Source organism: Silene latifolia, chromosome 2, assembly GCF_048544455.1.
Source record: "Silene latifolia isolate original U9 population chromosome 2, ASM4854445v1, whole genome shotgun sequence".
Classification (NCBI taxonomy): Eukaryota; Viridiplantae; Streptophyta; class Magnoliopsida; order Caryophyllales; family Caryophyllaceae; genus Silene; species Silene latifolia.
The window spans coordinates 192,208,304-192,227,526 of NC_133527.1; the positions used below are offsets into that span (position 1 = coordinate 192,208,304).

General features: G+C 36.5%; 2 protein-coding genes across 2 annotated transcripts; both read left to right on the top strand.

The window, feature by feature from the left end:
- Window positions 1–10,953: 10,953 nt before the first annotated feature.
- On the top strand, window positions 10,954–12,669 carry LOC141644069 (BURP domain protein RD22-like). Its single transcript, XM_074453505.1, has 3 exons — window positions 10,954–11,139; window positions 11,400–11,511; window positions 11,694–12,669. Exons 1-3 carry the CDS (start codon window positions 11,101–11,103, stop codon window positions 12,554–12,556), a joined length of 1,014 nt encoding a protein of 337 aa, XP_074309606.1. The 5' UTR covers window positions 10,954–11,100; the 3' UTR covers window positions 12,557–12,669.
- A 1,642-nt stretch (window positions 12,670–14,311) lies between these two features.
- LOC141644070 (BURP domain protein RD22-like) lies at window positions 14,312–16,205 on the top strand. Its single transcript, XM_074453506.1, has 3 exons — window positions 14,312–14,473; window positions 14,601–14,712; window positions 15,177–16,205. The coding sequence occupies exons 1-3, from the start codon at window positions 14,435–14,437 to the stop codon at window positions 16,001–16,003; spliced, it is 978 nt and encodes a 325-aa protein (XP_074309607.1). The 5' UTR covers window positions 14,312–14,434; the 3' UTR covers window positions 16,004–16,205.
- The last annotated feature ends 3,018 nt before the right edge of the window (window positions 16,206–19,223 follow it).

Consider the following 19,223-nt stretch of genomic DNA (forward strand, 5'->3'; position numbering starts at 1 on the left):
TTACTTATTATTCAAATCTATATGAACTTAAATGATTGGTTGACCCCCGATATAATTAAAGTCCTCATCTCAACCTACGGTACAGTAACGTAAAGTTAAATTTACCATACCACCCTCTGATGCTCTATCATCGTTTTATTGGAAACCGCAACATTAACACAAGGTAGATCACATCATGCATGTCTTTATCAATTCACCTTTGACACACCACTTTCCCATTTACCATAATATAAAGAGAGATGATTGATTAAATGACTTCAAATTTGAACAAAAAAACTATATACATTCAATAACATTCCTCATCTTGATTCTCAAATCTAAGAACAAAAAAAAAAAATGGAAGATGTAAAAGAAAAATCGTCACATTTGACGTCATCTCTAGTCGATAAAGTGGACAACATATTACGAGCGTTACATTTGCCAACAACGTTAGCAATTCCAGTAATAGTATTAATATGTCTTCTACTCGTAATTTTATGTTGCTGTTGTTGTAGTAGAAGAGATCAAGGAAGTCCAAGTATGGTCATGATCAAGACTCGTGGATGATAAGTCGATGAGCGATTCGACGTCTCTTCTTGCAAATCTTCAAGTTTTGAATGTTTTTTTCGTTCAAGTATTGTTTAATTTGGGTACGAGTTGGGTTGGGTAGGAATACAAGGGTTGTAAGCTATTTTTTACAGGTGTATGTAGTGATGTTTTTTTTTTTTTTTTTTTTTTTTTTTTTTTTTTTTATGTTGATTGAGTCCGCTTAATAGGCCATGTCGATGTATTACTGGTTGATTAAAGTGCTCAGTCGCATATTATTACATGTTTATAAGGAATCTAAGGGAGTTCCAAGGTTAATATTTATGTTTATTAATTTCACGTTTAATGCGTAAAGCTGCGTATAAGTGTAGCTCGTGGAAGATGCTTTTGGTCCTAGGTTAATATTAAGTTTAAGACGAATATTTCTGTCCTAAATGAGAATTTGTGATTTAATTGATGTTCTGATATAAGAGTTTATGTCAAACAATGATTGTTGTAGGAATTGTGGCCTTTTTTTTTTTTTTTTTTTTTTTTTTTTTTTTTTTTTTTGCTGAAGAGGACTTGTGGGCCTGTGGCCTTCTTGAGAGTACGGATGAATCACTATGAATAGTGCTTGAAAGCCGTCAGGAACTTTTCCTAATATTTTTTTTTTCTCAATCCTCCCTTTTTATTACTCGGTACTTGATTAAACACAAATTCTCATTATAGACGGACACTATCCGTCTATACGTATAGATGAATACCATTTCCCCTCAGAAAATACCCATTTGTCATAAAGTGGGAAGCACATAGGGGTGCCCCACCTTGTCCCCCATACCCATTTTATTAGAGGTCTTTACCCGTCTGTTCGCCCCACCCGTATATACCAAGACCTATTGTTAATTTTTTTTTTTTTTTTTTTTTTGGCGGGCCTCGTACACTCTTACTTTTTTTTTTTTTTTTTTTTTTTTTTTTTTTTGACAATGGGCAAAAGTCTTACATTACAGTAATATGACTATCAAAGCCATACTCAAGAACTACAATGTAAAACCGAAAAAGAAACAACAGAGAGAAATAGATCCTTAATAAAAAAGGACAACTAGGAAGCGATTTCCATAGGCAATCCAAAACTTGATGATAGATAACGATGATCTGGTCACGAGCATCTTCACCCAAATCATCAGCCCGACAAACATTTCTCCCAGGAGACTGGATCGGTTGAGAAGTCATGAGGCAAGAACGAAGTGCACTTACGCCACAAGAGCGTAGAAATTTAAAATGGAAAGTAAGCCACGAAGGGCTACATCCGGTGGAGAAAACTCTCCTACACCACGTAGCACGAACACCACAGTCAACGGACCAAACTCCAAAGACAAAGAGTAAGCTGACAAGCTGGGAAGAGGAAAGCTCCACAACCAATCCCAACGTCAAATTCATCCAGCTACAGACAAAGACGGAAGAGGAACAGGACATCCTCTCACCCAAACCCCCATGGAACCAAAAGTGGCCGAAACCAACAGCTGCACAAGAGCACTGCTTAGCCACTCCAACAAGACTAATTATTCGACAATTATGACATAAACTCCTGTAAGAGGAGATTATTAAGAAAACCAAATTAGCTAGGAAAAGGAAATGAGACAACATAAAGAACGGAAAAATACCACCATCTCCGATCCAACCATCTACACTGAAACATTCCATTATACAGCTGCTCATTAAAAAATCAACTCCCAAAACACCACAAAACACCCAGTTATGTGACAAGAAAAGCCCGAACAGAAAACATCCGACCGAAACCCTTGATCCAACAAAAGAGCAGACAACAAGAAAACATAAACAGAAGCCTACAAAGGAGTTCCTCAGACGACCCATGACACACGGATAACAACCAGACAACACACATGCAAGCTTCGAAACGGGAGACCGACCGACCGACTCCTAAACGCAACAGGACACAGGCAACGATCCGATTGGCGGGGGAAGGGGCGAGGGAGAGGGGAACGCCAAGTCAGACAATCAGACCCATAAAAACAAACAACAGACTACAGAACAGTCCGACCGCACACATAAGGGAGGTGGGGGAAATGGGGGGATCACCTCCCTGACAACCGATCAGACCCATAGAAACTTCAACAGACCAACCGTGTAGCCTAGAGTGATGGGGGAAATGGGGGGATCACCACCCTAGTTGCATGCACGGAAAAAGAGATCAATAAAGACGATCAAAATCCCGAGGAACAGCACCGTGGATGGAGAATCACGAGGACATGAACACTGAAGAAAACACCGAAAGCAGGCTCACAACACCAAACTTATAACAAGAGAAACGGTCAAGAATAAGATCGGAAGATTCAGAAAAAGATGATTAAAACACAAAACTGGGTGAAATTGAAAAAAGTGATTTAAGAGAAGGGGTCACCGGAGATGGACCATATGACGGCCCAGTCTCCGGCGACCCGAGCAAATGTACTCAGGGTTCAGGGAGAGGAAGGGGGAGGATGGTGGTGGCAGATTATATTTTTGGGATTTTCTAGAGAGAGGGAGGAGGAAAGTTTTCTAGAGAGAAGTGGTACACTTGAGTACACACACCCTATTGTTAATTAATAGCTAAGATTTAATCTTTCACGAATTTACCTTATTATCATATTCTCTTTTTCATTACCTAATATTATGAATTGTTGATTCGAGAATAAATCATTAATTTCCTTAAAAGAAACAAAGAGGATCGTAGTTCATTTGCTAGATAACATGGGCGCTCTACTCTTCCATTTTAATGGAATATATGTTCGTGTATCAGTGGCGGAGCTGTGGAGACTGGAGAGTAGCTCCCTTTAATTAACAAAGAAAATTTTGAAATTGAAATGGCGGCTTTCGTCTTCAATTACCAAGATGCCGAATCTGCCAAAAAAAAGAAGACTTACTCCGTATTATTTAAGATCGATGACAATTGGTTAATCATGTGAGTTATAGCTTTCCAAGTTAAAACGAATTGAGTCATATTACGCCTTTTTTTCGCTTATTTTCATTCGATTCATTTATTCAAATTTCTATTGATTCGATTAATTCGATTTGATTGATTTGGGCTCCATTCGATTGATTGATTGATTCGGCTCCATTCGATTGATTTTCAATTTCGATTAATCAAATTTCAATTTCACTCCATTAAATTCAAATTTCATTTAACTTTACTAATTTAAATAATAGTTATTATTAATTTTGTTAACAATAATACTATTTTTTTAATATTAATATTATTTATTATTTATTATTATTATTATTATAATTATAATTAATAGTATTGTTAATAATTTATTTATTTATTATTATTATTATTATTATTATGATGATGATGATGATGATGAATATTATTATTAAAATGAATAATAATGTTATTAATGTTAATGTTAATGTCGTTGTTGTTGTTGTTGTTGTTGTTGATATTATTATTATTATTATTATTATTATTATTATTATTATTATTGTCGTTGTTATTATAATAATTATTGGTATTATTATTAAAATTCATAACATTTATTGGTATTATTATTAAAATTCATAACATTTATTATTAATATTATTAATGAGGCACACCGAACCGACTTGACTCACTTGCCAACACGGGGTCTTACAAGTCAACACGCTTGCCAACATGGTTACAAATTCGCTTGGTACCCTACGAATCATAAATCGTTAAAAGCGAATTCTATCAAGTTGATTACTGAAAATACATGTAACACATTTTCTATAAGCGAATCGCGAATCGGTAAGGCGTATTCATAGCGAATATGGTAACCGTGCTTGCCAAACCATCATTTGAGGTACACATAAAACCTATAAATATCTCACTATTCACCAATCAATGGTAAAAACTTCTCACCAACAACTTCATCTCTCTAGAAGTAAGACTACTCGAGCTACTACAAGAGGGCACAAAGATCTTAGCTTCAAGCAAGGTCCCGACTATCCACCTTTACCGTAAGGCATCAGAGAAGGACCTTTTGCATACCCTCTGAGGCCTTTGTTACGCGTGAAAGATCCATCCGAAGAGAGCAAGCATAGACTCGAGATGCCATATGAGAGTAGGGCGTTGACTCGACCTGAATTCGAGCAACGCTTACTTGAGTGTTTTTATTCTAAACAATTATTTTACTAATATCATTATTAATATGACCTTATTATTTATTATTGTTATTAAAAATATTATTAGTAGAAAAATACTATTTTTTCATTATTATAATTTATGATTATTCATATATAATATTATAATTTTTTTCTTTTAAATATTAATTTTAGTATTACTATTATACTATGAATATTAATATATTATAGTTGATAATAACAATAATTTTGAATACTATTATTATTATTATTAATATGATTATCTCAGTTCAATTCAACTCAATTCACTTTATTGATTCGATTCGATTCGATTCACTCACTCTATTGATTCGATCGATTGATTCGGCTCCATTCGATTCGATTCGATTCGATTCAGCTCCATTGATTCGATTCTGGCTCGATTGATTTGCTCAGCTCCATTGATTGATTGATTGATTCAGCTCTAAAAAGCCAGAAAGAACAGGGCCTAAGTTCAAGTTATGTCGAGCATTTTGGGTCAATTCGAGTGCAAATCTGATCAATATCGTATAACAAGTCAAGTTTATTCGTTTCAAGTTATTATCAAACAATAAAGTTATATACATATGGGATTATATTGTGAAACTGAGCATAGTAACAAACTGAGCTTCCATTAGAGAAGCTTGAGGTCGCCATTAATGGAGGTTGAAGCTTAGTGATGAAGAAAATATCTAAAACAGAATTTAGGAGAAAGTATGCTAGTGAAGAGAGAGTAAATAGAATGAGCAGATTGTATTAACTTAATCAAATCAGTTACAAGTGTTAGTTTATATACAAGATGAATCTCTAACAAACTATGAGTCAAAGTTAGTTATATGGTCAACTTGACAGCTGTACATGAGGTGGATTCTGTTAGAGGATGGAGCTACTAGAAACTTCCAGCTGGTGGTAGTCATGGTGATGCTTCGTCAGTTCAAGCCTCCTGCTCCATAGCCCCCCCTCAAGTTGGATGTTCATGAGAAGAAATAAACCGTAATCCCAACTTGGAAGATAAGAAATGATGCTGTTGAGCTCCTAGGGGTTTAGTCATAAGATCAGCTAACTGCAGACTTGATTTAACATGATTTGTACAGATCAAGCCTTCTTGAATCCTCTCCCTGATGTAATGACAATCAATATTGATGTGTTTAGTCCTCTCGTGAAAGACAGGATTTGCTGCTATGTGCTGCGCTGCCTTATTATCACAGTTAAGCTGAATAGGCAGAGTGACATGGACATCAAAATCCTTCAACAAGGCTTGTACCCAAACAATCTCAGATGAAGTATATGACATAGCCCTGTATTCAGATTCTGCTGAGCTTTTTGAAATGGTTTTTTGTTTTTTTGTTTTCCAAGAAATAAGGGAATCTCCTAAGAAAATGCAATGACCTGTTAAGGATCTGCAACTGAAAGTGCAGGAACCCTAATCAGCATCACAGTAAGCTTTTAAGTGGAAACTGTTGTTGGCAGGGTATATCAGTGTAGCATCCACAGTGCCTTTCAGATAGCGTACCACATGTAGGGCAGCTTGATAATGTGGCTCCCTGGGCACACTGAGGAATTGGCTAAGATGTTGTATGGCATAAGATAAATCAGGACGAGTAAGATTCAAATACAACAGCCTGCCCACCAGTCGTCTATAACATTCAGGATCAGAAAGTGGCACCCCATCATCAATTGAAAGATGCAGTCCTTTGGGTAATGGAAATTCAGTAGATTTGGCATCCTGTAATCCTGTATCTTTCAAAAGATCCAGCACATATTTCCTTTGATTCAATTTTATGCCTTCTGCATCCTGGATGACCTCCAAACCCAGAAAGTATCTAATGAGACCAAGATCCTTGATTGTGAACGCCTGATCTAGAGCTTTCTTGAGAATGGGAATAAAGCTGATATGGTCTCCTGTAATGAGTAAATCATCCACATAGACTAACACGATAGTGACTAGTCCATTTTCTTTCCTTATAAACAAAGAATAGTCACTTTTAGACTGAACAAACTGATGTGACAGAAGGAGTTTTGTGAGTTCTATATTCCACTGTCGAGATGCTTGCTTGAGCCCATACAAGGACCTTCTTAGTTTGCAAACCTGTCCTGGAAGAGCTTTGGTGTACCCTTCAGGTGGTATCATATAAACTTCTTCTTCAAGGAATCCATGAAGAAAGGCGTTATTGATGTCTAATTGATGAATTTTCCATTGCTTGGCAGCAGCTACAGTCAAGAAGATTCTCACAGTGACAAATTTAGCAACAGGGGAAAAGGTGTGTTTGTAATCTTTGCCCTCTACTTGACTGTATCCCTTTGCCACTAATCTAGCTTTATGCCTCTCTACACTGCCATCAGGTCTGAACTTAACTTTGTACACCCATTTGGATCCTATGGCTTTAAAACCAGGAGGAAGTGGCACCAATTCCCAAGTACCATTGGCTTCCAATGCCTGAAGTTCCTTGGTCATGGCTAAGACCCAATTTGGATCCCCTTGTGCCTGGCTGTACGATGAAGGCTCAAAGGTTTGGATGACAGCATTCAGAGAAGCTGTGAGAGCACAGGAATGTGCAGCTGCATCTGAAGAGTCTTGCTGAATGATCTTCTGAATATTGCTTGGGATAACAAAATCCTTGAGCTTAGAAGACAAAACTTTAGATCTAGTAGATTGTCTAGATATAATAGGTGGTATATCAGTATGTGTATTATGAAGACTGTCAGATGGGATAGGGTCTGCAGCATTGGATGTAATAGGAGAATTATTTGAAAGATTATTTGAAAAATTATCAGGAATACTATGTGTATCTGGAATATTATGTGTATTATGAGAAGTAATATTATCATGATTTGTGGTATTATTAGGTGTTATTATAGGAATATTCAGATCATCATCAAAAGGAGAATGGTCGGGAAATTTGTAAGGATCAGTAGAAGGTGTAGGCATGTCTGTATCAGACCTATGGAAAGGGAACTTATGCTCCAAAAAGATTACATCTCTGCTGATTATAATCTTTTGGTTATCAAGATCATACAATTTATAAGCTTTCTGGCCAAAAGGATATCCTATGAATATGCATCTCCTTCCTTTGGCTGCAAACTTATCCTTGGAAACAGTATTGATGGGTGCATAACACAAGCAACCAAACACCCTTAATTCATCATAAGAAGGTAACTTATCCATTAAAACCTCATAAGGAGTTTTCCACTCCAAAACTGAAGAGGGGAGTTTGTTGATGATGTAAGTAGCAGTTAGAACACTTTCTCCCCAAAACCTTTTAGGCAACTTGGCAAACAACAAAATAGCCCTAGCTGTCTCAATCAAATGCCTATGTTTTCTCTCTACTCTTCCATTCTGCTGTGGAACCCCTGGAACACTCTTTTGATGAAAAATGCCCCGTTTTGCTAGAATTCCTAAGCAGTTCTCTTGTATGATTTCAGTTCCATTGTCACTTCTAACAGTTTTGACAGTGGTCTGATAAAAATTCTCAACTTGAGCAAGAAAATTATCAAAGATAGATGCAACTTGAGTTTTGTACTTAAGCAAAAAGGTCCAAGTCACTCTAGTATGATCATCAACAATAGTAAAAAAGTAATGAGCACCAGTAATAGTAGCAGTCTTATAGGGACCCCAAAGGTCTACATGAATAAGATCAAACTTACAAGCTGCCCTATTAGTACTTCTAACAAAAGGTAGCTGATGTATCTTAGCTTGTAAACATGTCTCACACTCATATTGCTTCATGTCTTTACAAGGAACAACATCAATGTGTTGCATTTTAGACAACGAAGTATGCCCTAATCTAGAATGCAAAAGAGCTACATCAGTAACTTTATTACAAGTGGTATTTCTAGAACAAGAACAACTAACAGCAATTGAATCAGAAAACACTGAACTGTTAACAGTCCTAGCAACTGATAACTTGACAGCCTTATGCTTGAGCTTGTATAAGCCTCTTTCTTGAAAACCAACACCAATAGGAATGCTAGAAGCAGGGTCCTGAATCACACATTTATCCACCAAAAACTTTATCAGTAAACCAGTAGAAGATAATAACTTTCCTACTGATAAAAGATTATGTTTAAAAGCTGGAACATAAAGTGCATTATGCAATATAATTCCTGACTCAAGAGTGATATGACCTCCATATGACACAATTTGTGAAGATCCATCAGGTAGTCCTATCAAAATAGGTTGTTGTAATAATTGCAATTTATCAAAATAGTGCTTATGACCAGTCATATGATCTGTAGCACCAGAATCAATAATCCAAGCATCTTTACAAGTATCACAATACTGTTGAGAAGCAAAGGTGATACCTGCAAAATTGACTGATGCATCAGAAAAATCCCAGGAGTATCAGACTTTGCTTGATGTATCTGCACCATATGATTATAGAGTGCTGTCAACATAGCAGGATCAAACTGCACTGGAGGAACTTGCTGTGATGCATTCTGCAGAGAAAACCCCTGTGCTGCACCCTGCTGATGCTGAGTAGCAGCAACAAACCCTTGTTGATTGTGAGAACTACCCCCTTGAACGCATTGAGGCATATACTGAGAAGAAGAAGGGGCAAACTGCTGAAACTCCTGAGTCTGCTGTCCACAAGCAGGTCCACTAACAGTATTTCCAGAAAATCTTGCAAAATACTTTGCCTTCAACTCAGGGAACTTGATAAAACAAGCTTCAGGAAGGTGACCTTTCTTATTGCAATGATAACACCACCGGTTATCTTCTGCCTTAGGCTTCTTATCCTCCTTTTTCCAGACATTCCAGGGTGTTTTACCACCAAACTTAGCAGCATTCATAGCACTTGCATCTTGTGTGTTGTTAAAAACACTAGAAATCATCTTTTGACTCTCAATTTGTTGAATGATAGAATAGACACGATTAAGAGGTGGTAATGGTTCCATAGCAAGAATATTAGACCTAGGATGTTCATACACATCGCTTAATCCCATAAGAAAACACATAACTTTCTCCCTAACAGCTAAATCAAGCATTTTCCTATACAGATTACAAGTACAGGCTGCCATAGCTCCACAATTACATTCAGGTATTTCCTCTAATTCATCAATATCATCCCAATAACGCTTCAATTTAGTGAAATATTCAACAACCGAATCATTTCCTTGTGTTACATTCCTCAATTCCTTCTTTAATCGAAAAAGTAATGGAGCATTAGACTGTCCATACCTTTCACAGAGATCTGTCCATAAACTCTTAGCAGATTTACACGAAATGAAATTCTCCTTGAGCTCAGGAGCAATAGAATTGAGTAACCAGCAACGCACCATATTATCACTTCGCTGCCATTGCTGATACTTCTGAGACGTGGGAGCAGGCATAGGAACAGCACCAGTAAGAAATCCTACTTTGTTCTTCGTTCCTAAAGCCATAACCACGCATTTGCTCCAAGATAAGAAGTTTTTACCAGAAAACTTCAAATTTCCCAATTCCATGGAAGGTGAATCAGAATTAGCAAGAAAAGTAGGTTCATCATAAGGATTGACATAAGAAGCTTCAGTTGTAGCTGCTGAAGTCGCCATATTTGTACTGACTTTGTGAGAATATGATCAAAAACAAGAAAAGAAGAGGAACGATTGTTGATTTTGATATAAGCGAAGAATCGCGAAGAGAAATGAATGAAAATCTTTAATTTTGAACAAAATCAGAGTAAATGCGGAAGTATGATCTAAAGGTAAGCAGAAACAGGTTAAACCTGCTCTGATACCATGTGAAACTGAGCATAGTAACAAACTGAGCTTCCATTAGAGAAGCTTGAGGTCGCCATTAATGGAGGTTGAAGCTTAGTGATGAAGAAAATATCTAAAACAGAATTTAGGAGAAAGTATGCTAGTGAAGAGAGAGTAAATAGAATGAGCAGATTGTATTAACTTAATCAAATCAGTTACAAGTGTTAGTTTATATACAAGATGAATCTCTAACAAACTATGAGTCAAAGTTAGTTATATGGTCAACTTGACAGCTGTACATGAGGTGGATTCTGTTAGAGGATGGAGCTACTAGAAACTTCCAGCTGGTGGTAGTCATGGTGATGCTTCGTCAGTTCAAGCCTCCTGCTCCATAATATTCATTCATATATTCTATTTTATGTTGTCGTCTTCTTATTGATCATTATTAAACTAATTCATTATCAAATCATCTTAGTTCGTTTTTGATTCGCGGGAAATAGGTAAAGTTCCCCAAATTAATGTCTCTACATATGACTTTGATGAAACGTTACCATCTACGGTTATAATAAGCTTGCATGGGGCACAACAAGTGTGTGTTCGAACACGAAAAATACGCAATAAATTCATTCCAACTTTTTCCTAATTCACGTTTTACGTACATGTCCCTATGTGCTTCTTTCACTATAAATTCCAACTCCATTTTCAATTTCCTACAATTCCCTCTTAACATTACGAGTATTATTATTAATATTATTTTCTTTATTTCTCAAATCTCGTTTTGTTTTAGGCAACGTTATTACAATGGCATCGACCATGATTATTGTTCTTACAGTTGTTTATGTAGGCTTTCTTTACTCTATCTCTAAGCTCTTGAGTAAAATCGTTATTTAGACTTAAAATTAAGGTTTGTTAGAAGTTATGGGTCCAAATAATGACATTTTTACCCAAGACTGTTGTACAACATATAACTAATGTATGTCATTTGATATATGAGAAGTACAAAGTATAATTAAGTTATTATGAGGTCGTTATATGCGATAAATCATTTTTATTCGAGTTTAATCAAAATTTGATATCCACACACTTTTTTGTTATTACAGCTCATGTCGATGCCAATACCTAATGTAGCTGAGTCTTCAGCAGAAGCATATTGGAAATTGAATTTAGGAAGTGAGACCGTCATGCCAAAAATCGTTAAGGATGCACTCATAGGTACGCTTATAATTTAAATGTACCCCGTTATATCTCACGAGTCACGTCATACAACTTCTCTACAACTAACAACTTTATATCATAAGTAGTATAGCGCGCTTTTGTCTGAGATCCAATCAATGATCTTACGTCTTATTACATATAACCGAAAATCCTAAAACAAAGTCGATTTTATTTTTCAGGTGCAAATGAAAATGCCAATTATGTCCTACAACATGAAGTCCAAAAGGGTTTCAAAATATCAAAGGAGCTTGAATCAAGTATCCTTAAAGATGCAGAAATTGTAGAATACGAGATGGCCTTCAAAGTTACAAACCAACAAAAGGAAAGCATAAAAAAATTAGATCAAGAATCAATAATGCTTCAAACTACTCATGAAAATCCCACCATAGATCCAACAAAACATTCAGTTTATTTCACCGAACCTGACCTGACCCGACCTGGTAAAACACTTAAGTTAAATTTCATGAAAATCGAGGACGATGCCAAGTTTTTACCAATCCAAGTAACCAAATCAATACCCTTTTCGTCAAAAGCTTTCCCTCGAATTTTAGACTTATTTTCCGTTCAAGCGAATTCAAGTAGTGCCGATATAATGGAGGATACAATTAGGGCTTGTGAGATTAAAGCGATGTCTGAAGAAAAGAAGTTGTGTGCCCTTACACTAGAGGACATGGTAGATTATGTTAAATCCCATGTAGGGAAAAAAGTGTGTACATTATCGGGTTATGTAGCGAAAGACGTACAAAATGTGCATAAGATTGTGAATTCTAAGAAAGTCGAGAGTGATGTTAGTATGGTTTGTCATAAGATGGGTTATCCATACGCGGTGTTTTACTGCCATAACCTTAAGGAGACGAGTTTATATGAAATTTCGATGGTGGATTCAGAAGGGAAGAAAATGGATGCAATTGGTGTGTGTCATAAGGATACATCTTCTTGGAGTCCTAAGCATGTTTCATTTCAAATGCTTAAGGTGAAGCCTGGAAGTGTACCTGTTTGTCATTTCCTTAATGAAAGGAGTATAGCTTATGTTCTTAAGTAGAATAATTTTAAGGCTTTGGAAATTGAATTGTATGATCATGTATGATGGATTATATTATGTGTGTGTGTTGAAATAATATTTGTACAATAAAAAGAGTAAAAATGTTGCTAAAACTTGCCTAAATTAATTTATCATCTTAGTAATGAACAATAGAGAAGTCGAACATTCGGGATGTCGATTAAATACAGTAATATATATCGAGGTGAATACATGTCGGGTCATGTCTCACGTTAGATCGAGTTTGTCCGAGATATTATCGGATGAGGTTATCAACATTTACCATCTTTCACAATTTTTTCATCGGCTATTTCTTTACATTTCATTTATTAGTGGGTAAAAGTTGGTTTTCTTCTGCGAGTAGATCGAGTTGATTTTTTTTTTTTGGTAAAGCGTTCATCTCTCATTTTTTGGTCGTTGTACCGAAGCAAAGGTAAATAATAACCAGAACGAGAGGAGTTAAAGTTGGCCCAATAGTACAGAATCATTGCTGATATCTTCTCTTTAACTTGTATTTTTGAGTCTTTTAATTGTATGCACGTTAGACGTACTGGGAACAAAGTTGCTCATGCGCTTGTGAAACTCAGTCTTAGTCGCAGGAGTGACGATCAAGTATGGTATGAAGGGTATGCAAGTGAAATTGGAACGGTTTTTATTTTCCTATTTTTAATTAATATATAAATATTTTTTAATTTTTTTTAAAAAAAGTTGCCCCAATAGTACAGGTCAGCTCGATCAGGCCCGACCCAACCCACATTTTTCGGGCTCCACCCCCTCCTTGAACTCCAACACCCGACACTGCCTTCCCTTGTGACACCGTAATCCAGCCCGCCCTCAGTCAAGACTGGCCCACACTTTCTTGGCCAAGTGTGATGACTCGTGATCGGACGCTCGCTAGCTCAACCATAAGTTGAGGACAAGAAAATGAACTGGCTTAATAACATCCAAATAAGAACAAAAAATAAGAAAAAAATATACTCCAGATCGCCATCAATGACCATAAGGATCTTAACAATCCTGATAAAGACATGTCAGTTAGAAATACTATTAATAAAGAAGAAATTTGGTGGGAGAAACCTAAAAATGGCTTTCTAAAGCTAAATTTTGACGGATCAAAATTAAATGGTAATAAAGCTGCTCTAGGATATGTTATAAGAAATCATAATGGTAAAGTCATTTTGCTAAGAGCAAAAAAGTGCGGATCTAATACTATTCTTGTTGCTGAAAGTCTCGCTTTAAAGGAAGACATTTTAGCAGCTAAATACTTAGGAATCTCGAAGTTAATTGTAGAAGGTGATAATTTATGTGTTATCAGCTCAATCCGTAGTAGTTGGCAAATCCCTGGGAAATTTTTAGTATTATCAAGGATGTAAAGTTGGACATTCAGTTCTTTGATGAATTGATAATTAAACATTGCTTTCGTGAAGCCAATAAAGTTGCTCCATGTGGTGGTGCGGGAATGCATGGACCCGGGGGATTCAACCCCCTCGTCATCAAAAAAAAAAAAAGTTGCCGACTTTATGGCTTTTATTGGACACCCATGTCCAACTCTTTCGAGGTGGTTTGAAAGCCGGTGGCTTCAACTTACCTCTATCATTCGAAAGGATGAGATAGATTGGTCCTACCTTAGAAGATCAATCTAGTTTTAATACCTTATAAAAAAAACGTACGCCCTTTGCATGGGAGTATGGGACATAAGTCACACAAAGTGTATGTTGGAAGACACATGATAAACAACGTGCGTTATATTTGCTTGCTAATTCACGTTTTAGTTCCATGTTTCATGTGCATCTTCTTCCTATATAACTTCCAACTCTACTTACAATTTCTTCATTATTTGTTCGTCGTAAATCTCGTTTTCGAACAAGGAACGTTATTACAATGGCATCTCCCCTGTTTCTTGCTCTTACATTAATTTCTGTAGGCTTTCTTTGCTCTGCCTCTATTAAGCTTTCATTAAAAATCGTCTCTTTTTTGGAAATTAAGAATTGTAAAAAGTCCATAAACTTATGTAAAACCGTCTTATCTAAACATTTGTTTGTTACAGCTCACAATGATGCCTACACCTAATGTAGCCGAGTCTTCTGCTGAAGCGTACTGGAAATTGAAGTTTGGCAGTGAGACTGTCATGCCAAAAATCGTCAAGGACGCACTTATAGGTATTCTTATTACTTCCAAATCTATTCAATAGAGGTGGTTTTCGAGACAACACTTTAAACTTTTTTTAATTGCAGTTTCAAGATTGAGGTCAAACCTTGCCCTCCATTTGTTGCTCCAAGTAGACCTGTACTCGGGCTTGGTTAGGACCGGGTCAGGCTGGCCAAGGGCGAGTCGGGCTCTCCAAGTCAGACCGGGCCAGGCTTGGTCGGGTCGGGCCGGGATATGCTTGACCCGGGCCCAAGGCGAGTCTTACCAATTTTTATTTTATTTATTTTTGCTAAAATGGACGACCAAGAGCGGACCGGGCTGGAATTTTAGGACTCGGGTCAATGGCAGGCCAAGGCTGTGTCTGGCCGGGTCGGGCCAAGCTGCATAAATAACGGGCCAAGGCGGGTCGGGTCAGCCCGTTGTCTCGAGACGTTGTTTTCCATATTCCTAAGACAAAAGTATTCATTTTTTTCAGGTTCACATGAGAATGCCAACTATGTCTTACACCATATGATTGAAAAGGGTTTTACACTATCCGAAGAACTCGAGTCAAGTATTCTTAAAGGAGAATCGATTTATGGATACGGGCCCGGTTTGGTTCAAATTATTCATGAAGATCAAGTAATGGCCATGGCAAATCCCACCTTAGATCCCTCAAAATATCCAGTCTATTTCCTCGAAACCGATCTAATCCACCCTGGAAAAACATTGAAGTTAAACTTCATGAAAACCGAAGACCATGCCAAGTTTTTGCCAATCCAACTAGCCAAATCAATACCCTTTTCGTCGAATGATTTCCCTCAAATTTTAAACATCTTCTCCGTTAAAGCGAATACAAGCAGTGCCGAAATAATGGAGACTACAATCAAGGCTTGTGAGACAAAAGCAATGTCTCAAGAAAATAAGCTTTGTGCAGTTACACTTGAAGACATGGTAGACCATGTTAAATCCCATGTCGGAAACAAAGTATCGACATTACAAGGGTATGTAGAGAAAAACATACAAAATGTGCATCAAATTGTGAATCCTAAGAAAGTTGAAAGTGATGTTAGTATGGTTTGCCATAAGACGGGGTATCCATACGCCGTGTTTTACTGTCATAACCTTAAAAAGACGGTTTTATACAAGGTTTCGATGGTTGATTCAGAGGGGAAGAAAATGGATGCAGTTGGTGTGTGTCATAAGGATACATCTTCTTGGAATCCTAAGCATGTTTCCTTTCAACTTCTTAAGGTGAAACCTGGAAGTGTACCTATTTGTCATTTTCTCGACGAGAGAAGTATAGCTTATGTACGTTCTTAATTAAGTACTCCCTTCGTTTCAGTCAGTTGTTTACCTAAAGGGTATAAGGCTTCGTGTACTTCGGTAAATTGTAGTGCGTTCGAGTTGTGTGCTTAATTGTATTATGATGTTAGTGTCGTAATAAGCATTGTACAATAAAAATGTTGCTAAAACTTGTACTACTTTATCAACTTTGCTCCTAACAATGGAGAAGTTGAGTACTTCATTGTTTTTGTGAATAGTTTACACTTATTTTATTTTGTGAGGGCTAGGGAAATAAAACAAGTGTAATAATAGGCCGTCTTACTTAGACCCAATACCTTTAGAGTTTAATATCCTGACTTCATGTTAATCTATATTTAAGGAGCTTATGATTAATGAGAACTAGTTTAGACCCCGCACAATGAATGCGCAGTATTTATAGAGTTTTTATTTTTGTCTTACTTAATCATGCTAAGCTAACCGTTCATTAATTTTTCATATTTCACGTTATTATATTTTGAGGAAAAAATTGAACTTTAAAATTATTCAAAAAAACTAAGTAAAATTGAACTATAAAATAATAGTGGTATCTCATTAATTGTTTATTTTTCTCGTTATATATTTTGTTTAGAGAAAAAAATAAATTAAAAGTGAAAATTAATCCAAGAGGATTGAGTAATGTGCTGAAATACATTTTTGTAAATTATTTTTTATACCATAATGCTAATGATTCCAATTTATAAATTCTGTCAAGTTTTTTTTGTTATGAAGTAATCAAAACCAGTTATAGTTTTATTTATACATAGTATAAATAGTATGAGTCAAGTCATTATCAAATAATAATATCAATAAAAAATTTAATTTCTTATAGTTTTATATTATTTATACTTTAATTAAAATATAATAGTTTATTGTTTAGTGAAAATTATATAATTTGATGAAAATATTAATTTTTGTGAAAAGAATTATATAATGAAATACATTATTATTATTAATTTCCTTATTTAGTAAATACAATTAAATTATAAATAGTTTCCTTATTTAAAAAATGTTTTTTAGAGTGAAAATTTAAAAAATCTGGTAAGTGTACCTGCGGCATCACAAAAGATGCTGCCTCTCGCCAAGACTCGGAACGGTTGCACAAGTTTCTGATGGGCCTGAATTTATCTATTTATGCTAATATTCGCGAATTTTTTGGTTAATGAGGGTTCATTAGCAAGCTATTTAGGGAATTAGGGTTGGTTTCAAACTATTTTGGGTTCATTAGCAAGCTATTTAGGGAATTAGCGAATTTTTTGGTTAATGAGGGTTCATTAGCAAGCTATTTAGGGAATTAGGCCTGAATTTATCTATTTATGCTAATATCCACGTCATCACTTTTTTTTTTATTTTCAATTTTTATACAAAACCGCTAAGAAACCTAGCGGCTTTACAAAATGTCATCGTCCAAATATTTGTATCAGTTTAATTAAAAAAAAAAAAAAAAAATTTGAAAAGCAATGCCGCTGAGATTCTCAGCGGCTTATTCCACCATTTTTCAACAATTTGCATTAAGTCCACTATAAAATGACAGTACTGATATGGTAAGCCGCTAAGATTCCTAGCAGTTTTGCCTTTTATATATATAAAAAAAAACTAAATAAAGCCGCTAAGTTTCTTAGCGGTTTCATATAAAAATTGGAAAAAAATAAAAAGAGATGACGTGGACACTATAGACCCAAATAGTTTCAAACGAACGCTAATTACCTAATTATTTTGCTAATTAACGCTAATTAACCAAAAAATTCAATATTCGCTCTCATGTTTTGGCACTCGATCCGTTGTCCTCTCTTAATCGTGCTTTTCAGATGGTCTTGCAAGAGGAGCACCTCCGTACTGATGGGTCTGTCGTCTCGGCTGCCCCTGCGGAGGTCATGGCGTTTGCTATTCGCCAACCATCTCCACCGCAGCCCCCTGCACCTGTTGTGGACTACCGGAGAGAACACCGTGATACTGAACGCCAAGAACGGCGTAAACTTATTTGCTCGCATTGCTCTGGCACAGGCCGTTTGGTTGCATCTTGTTTGATTAAATCTGAGAAATTCCTGGATTGGTGGGGATGAGATCGTCCATGTACTATTGAATAAGTACGTGCTCGATAGCGGGCCAACACATGCTCGGTAGCCTCCACTTCTTCCCGTGTTCCTGCAACAACTAATGTGTTAATGGCGGCTTTGACTTATTAATGATCGTCTTTCTGGTATGTCATCTGATTGTATAATAGACACCGCCGCTTCTCGTCATGTCACCGGAGACCTTACCTGGTTTACTCATGTTCATTCTATTCCGTCTTGCCCTATTAATTTGCCCAATGGTCATATTGTCTCGGCTACACATGCGGGTTCTGTTTGGCTCGGTGACGCCTTAATTTTGATGGATGTTCTATTTGTTCTGAGTCTCACCTGCAACTTAAATTCCGTCTCCAATTAGTTGCTACTACTAATTATAATTTATGTTTTAATAATTCTTCTTGCTCCATTTAGGACCCTTCATTGAGAACGAGATTGGAGCCGGTAAGCTGCGGGACGGACTCTATATTTTAAGTGTGGTGGGACGGTCAACCAAGGTGCATCGGGTGAGCGTTGCCGACTCCTTTGATTTGTGGCACAAACGTCTTGGCCATCCTTCAAATAAGATTGTTCATTTACTTCCCAATGTTAGCAAAAACAATAATGTTTCCTTTCGTGACAATCCTTGTGATGTTTGTCATCACGCAAAACAAGTTCGTCATTCGTTTCATTTAAGTAATAACTAGTATAGACCCCGTGCAATGCATGCACGGTCTTTATTCTGAATTAGCTCATACAGGACTTAATGATACATAATTGGGCAATACCTCGCCTAATAGCGAGGAAGAAACTGACTCTCCAAATGTTGCAGGCGAAGTTTCTGCTCCGTCCTCTACTATTACTTCCAAGCCTCGTGGGCGTGGATACCGCATTAAAAAATGCATGTATACTTAATAACTAAAAGGGTTTGAGGTAATACATCAGATGCGTAATCCTTTTTCTCTACAAACATGGGGCGCGGAAATAGGAATAAAGTTCTGGGTAGCGAATTTTCCTCATGTTGTTTTATACTTACGTTAAGGTTCCATATTTAAAAATTTTTAAGTAACAAAAATCGATAATCTTACCCATTTTTGAACCCTACCTATTAGCTAGGTTCCCCCGACTACAAAACCAGCTCTGTTTGCGATGGTGTACGGAAAATCCTAAGA

Bases quoted from the DNA above. Each gene is read 5' to 3' on its own strand.
- LOC141644069 (XM_074453505.1), top strand. From the start codon at position 11,101: ATGGCATCGACCATGATTATTGTTCTTACAGTTGTTTAT. The intron at 11,140-11,399 runs GTAGGCTTTCTT...TTGTTATTACAG, and splicing joins TTGTTCTTACAGTTGTTTAT to CTCATGTCGATGCCAATACC. The intron at 11,512-11,693 runs GTACGCTTATAA...TTTATTTTTCAG, and splicing joins CGTTAAGGATGCACTCATAG to GTGCAAATGAAAATGCCAAT.
- LOC141644070 (XM_074453506.1), top strand. From the start codon at position 14,435: ATGGCATCTCCCCTGTTTCTTGCTCTTACATTAATTTCT. The intron at 14,474-14,600 runs GTAGGCTTTCTT...TGTTTGTTACAG, and splicing joins TTGCTCTTACATTAATTTCT to CTCACAATGATGCCTACACC. The intron at 14,713-15,176 runs GTATTCTTATTA...CATTTTTTTCAG, and splicing joins CGTCAAGGACGCACTTATAG to GTTCACATGAGAATGCCAAC.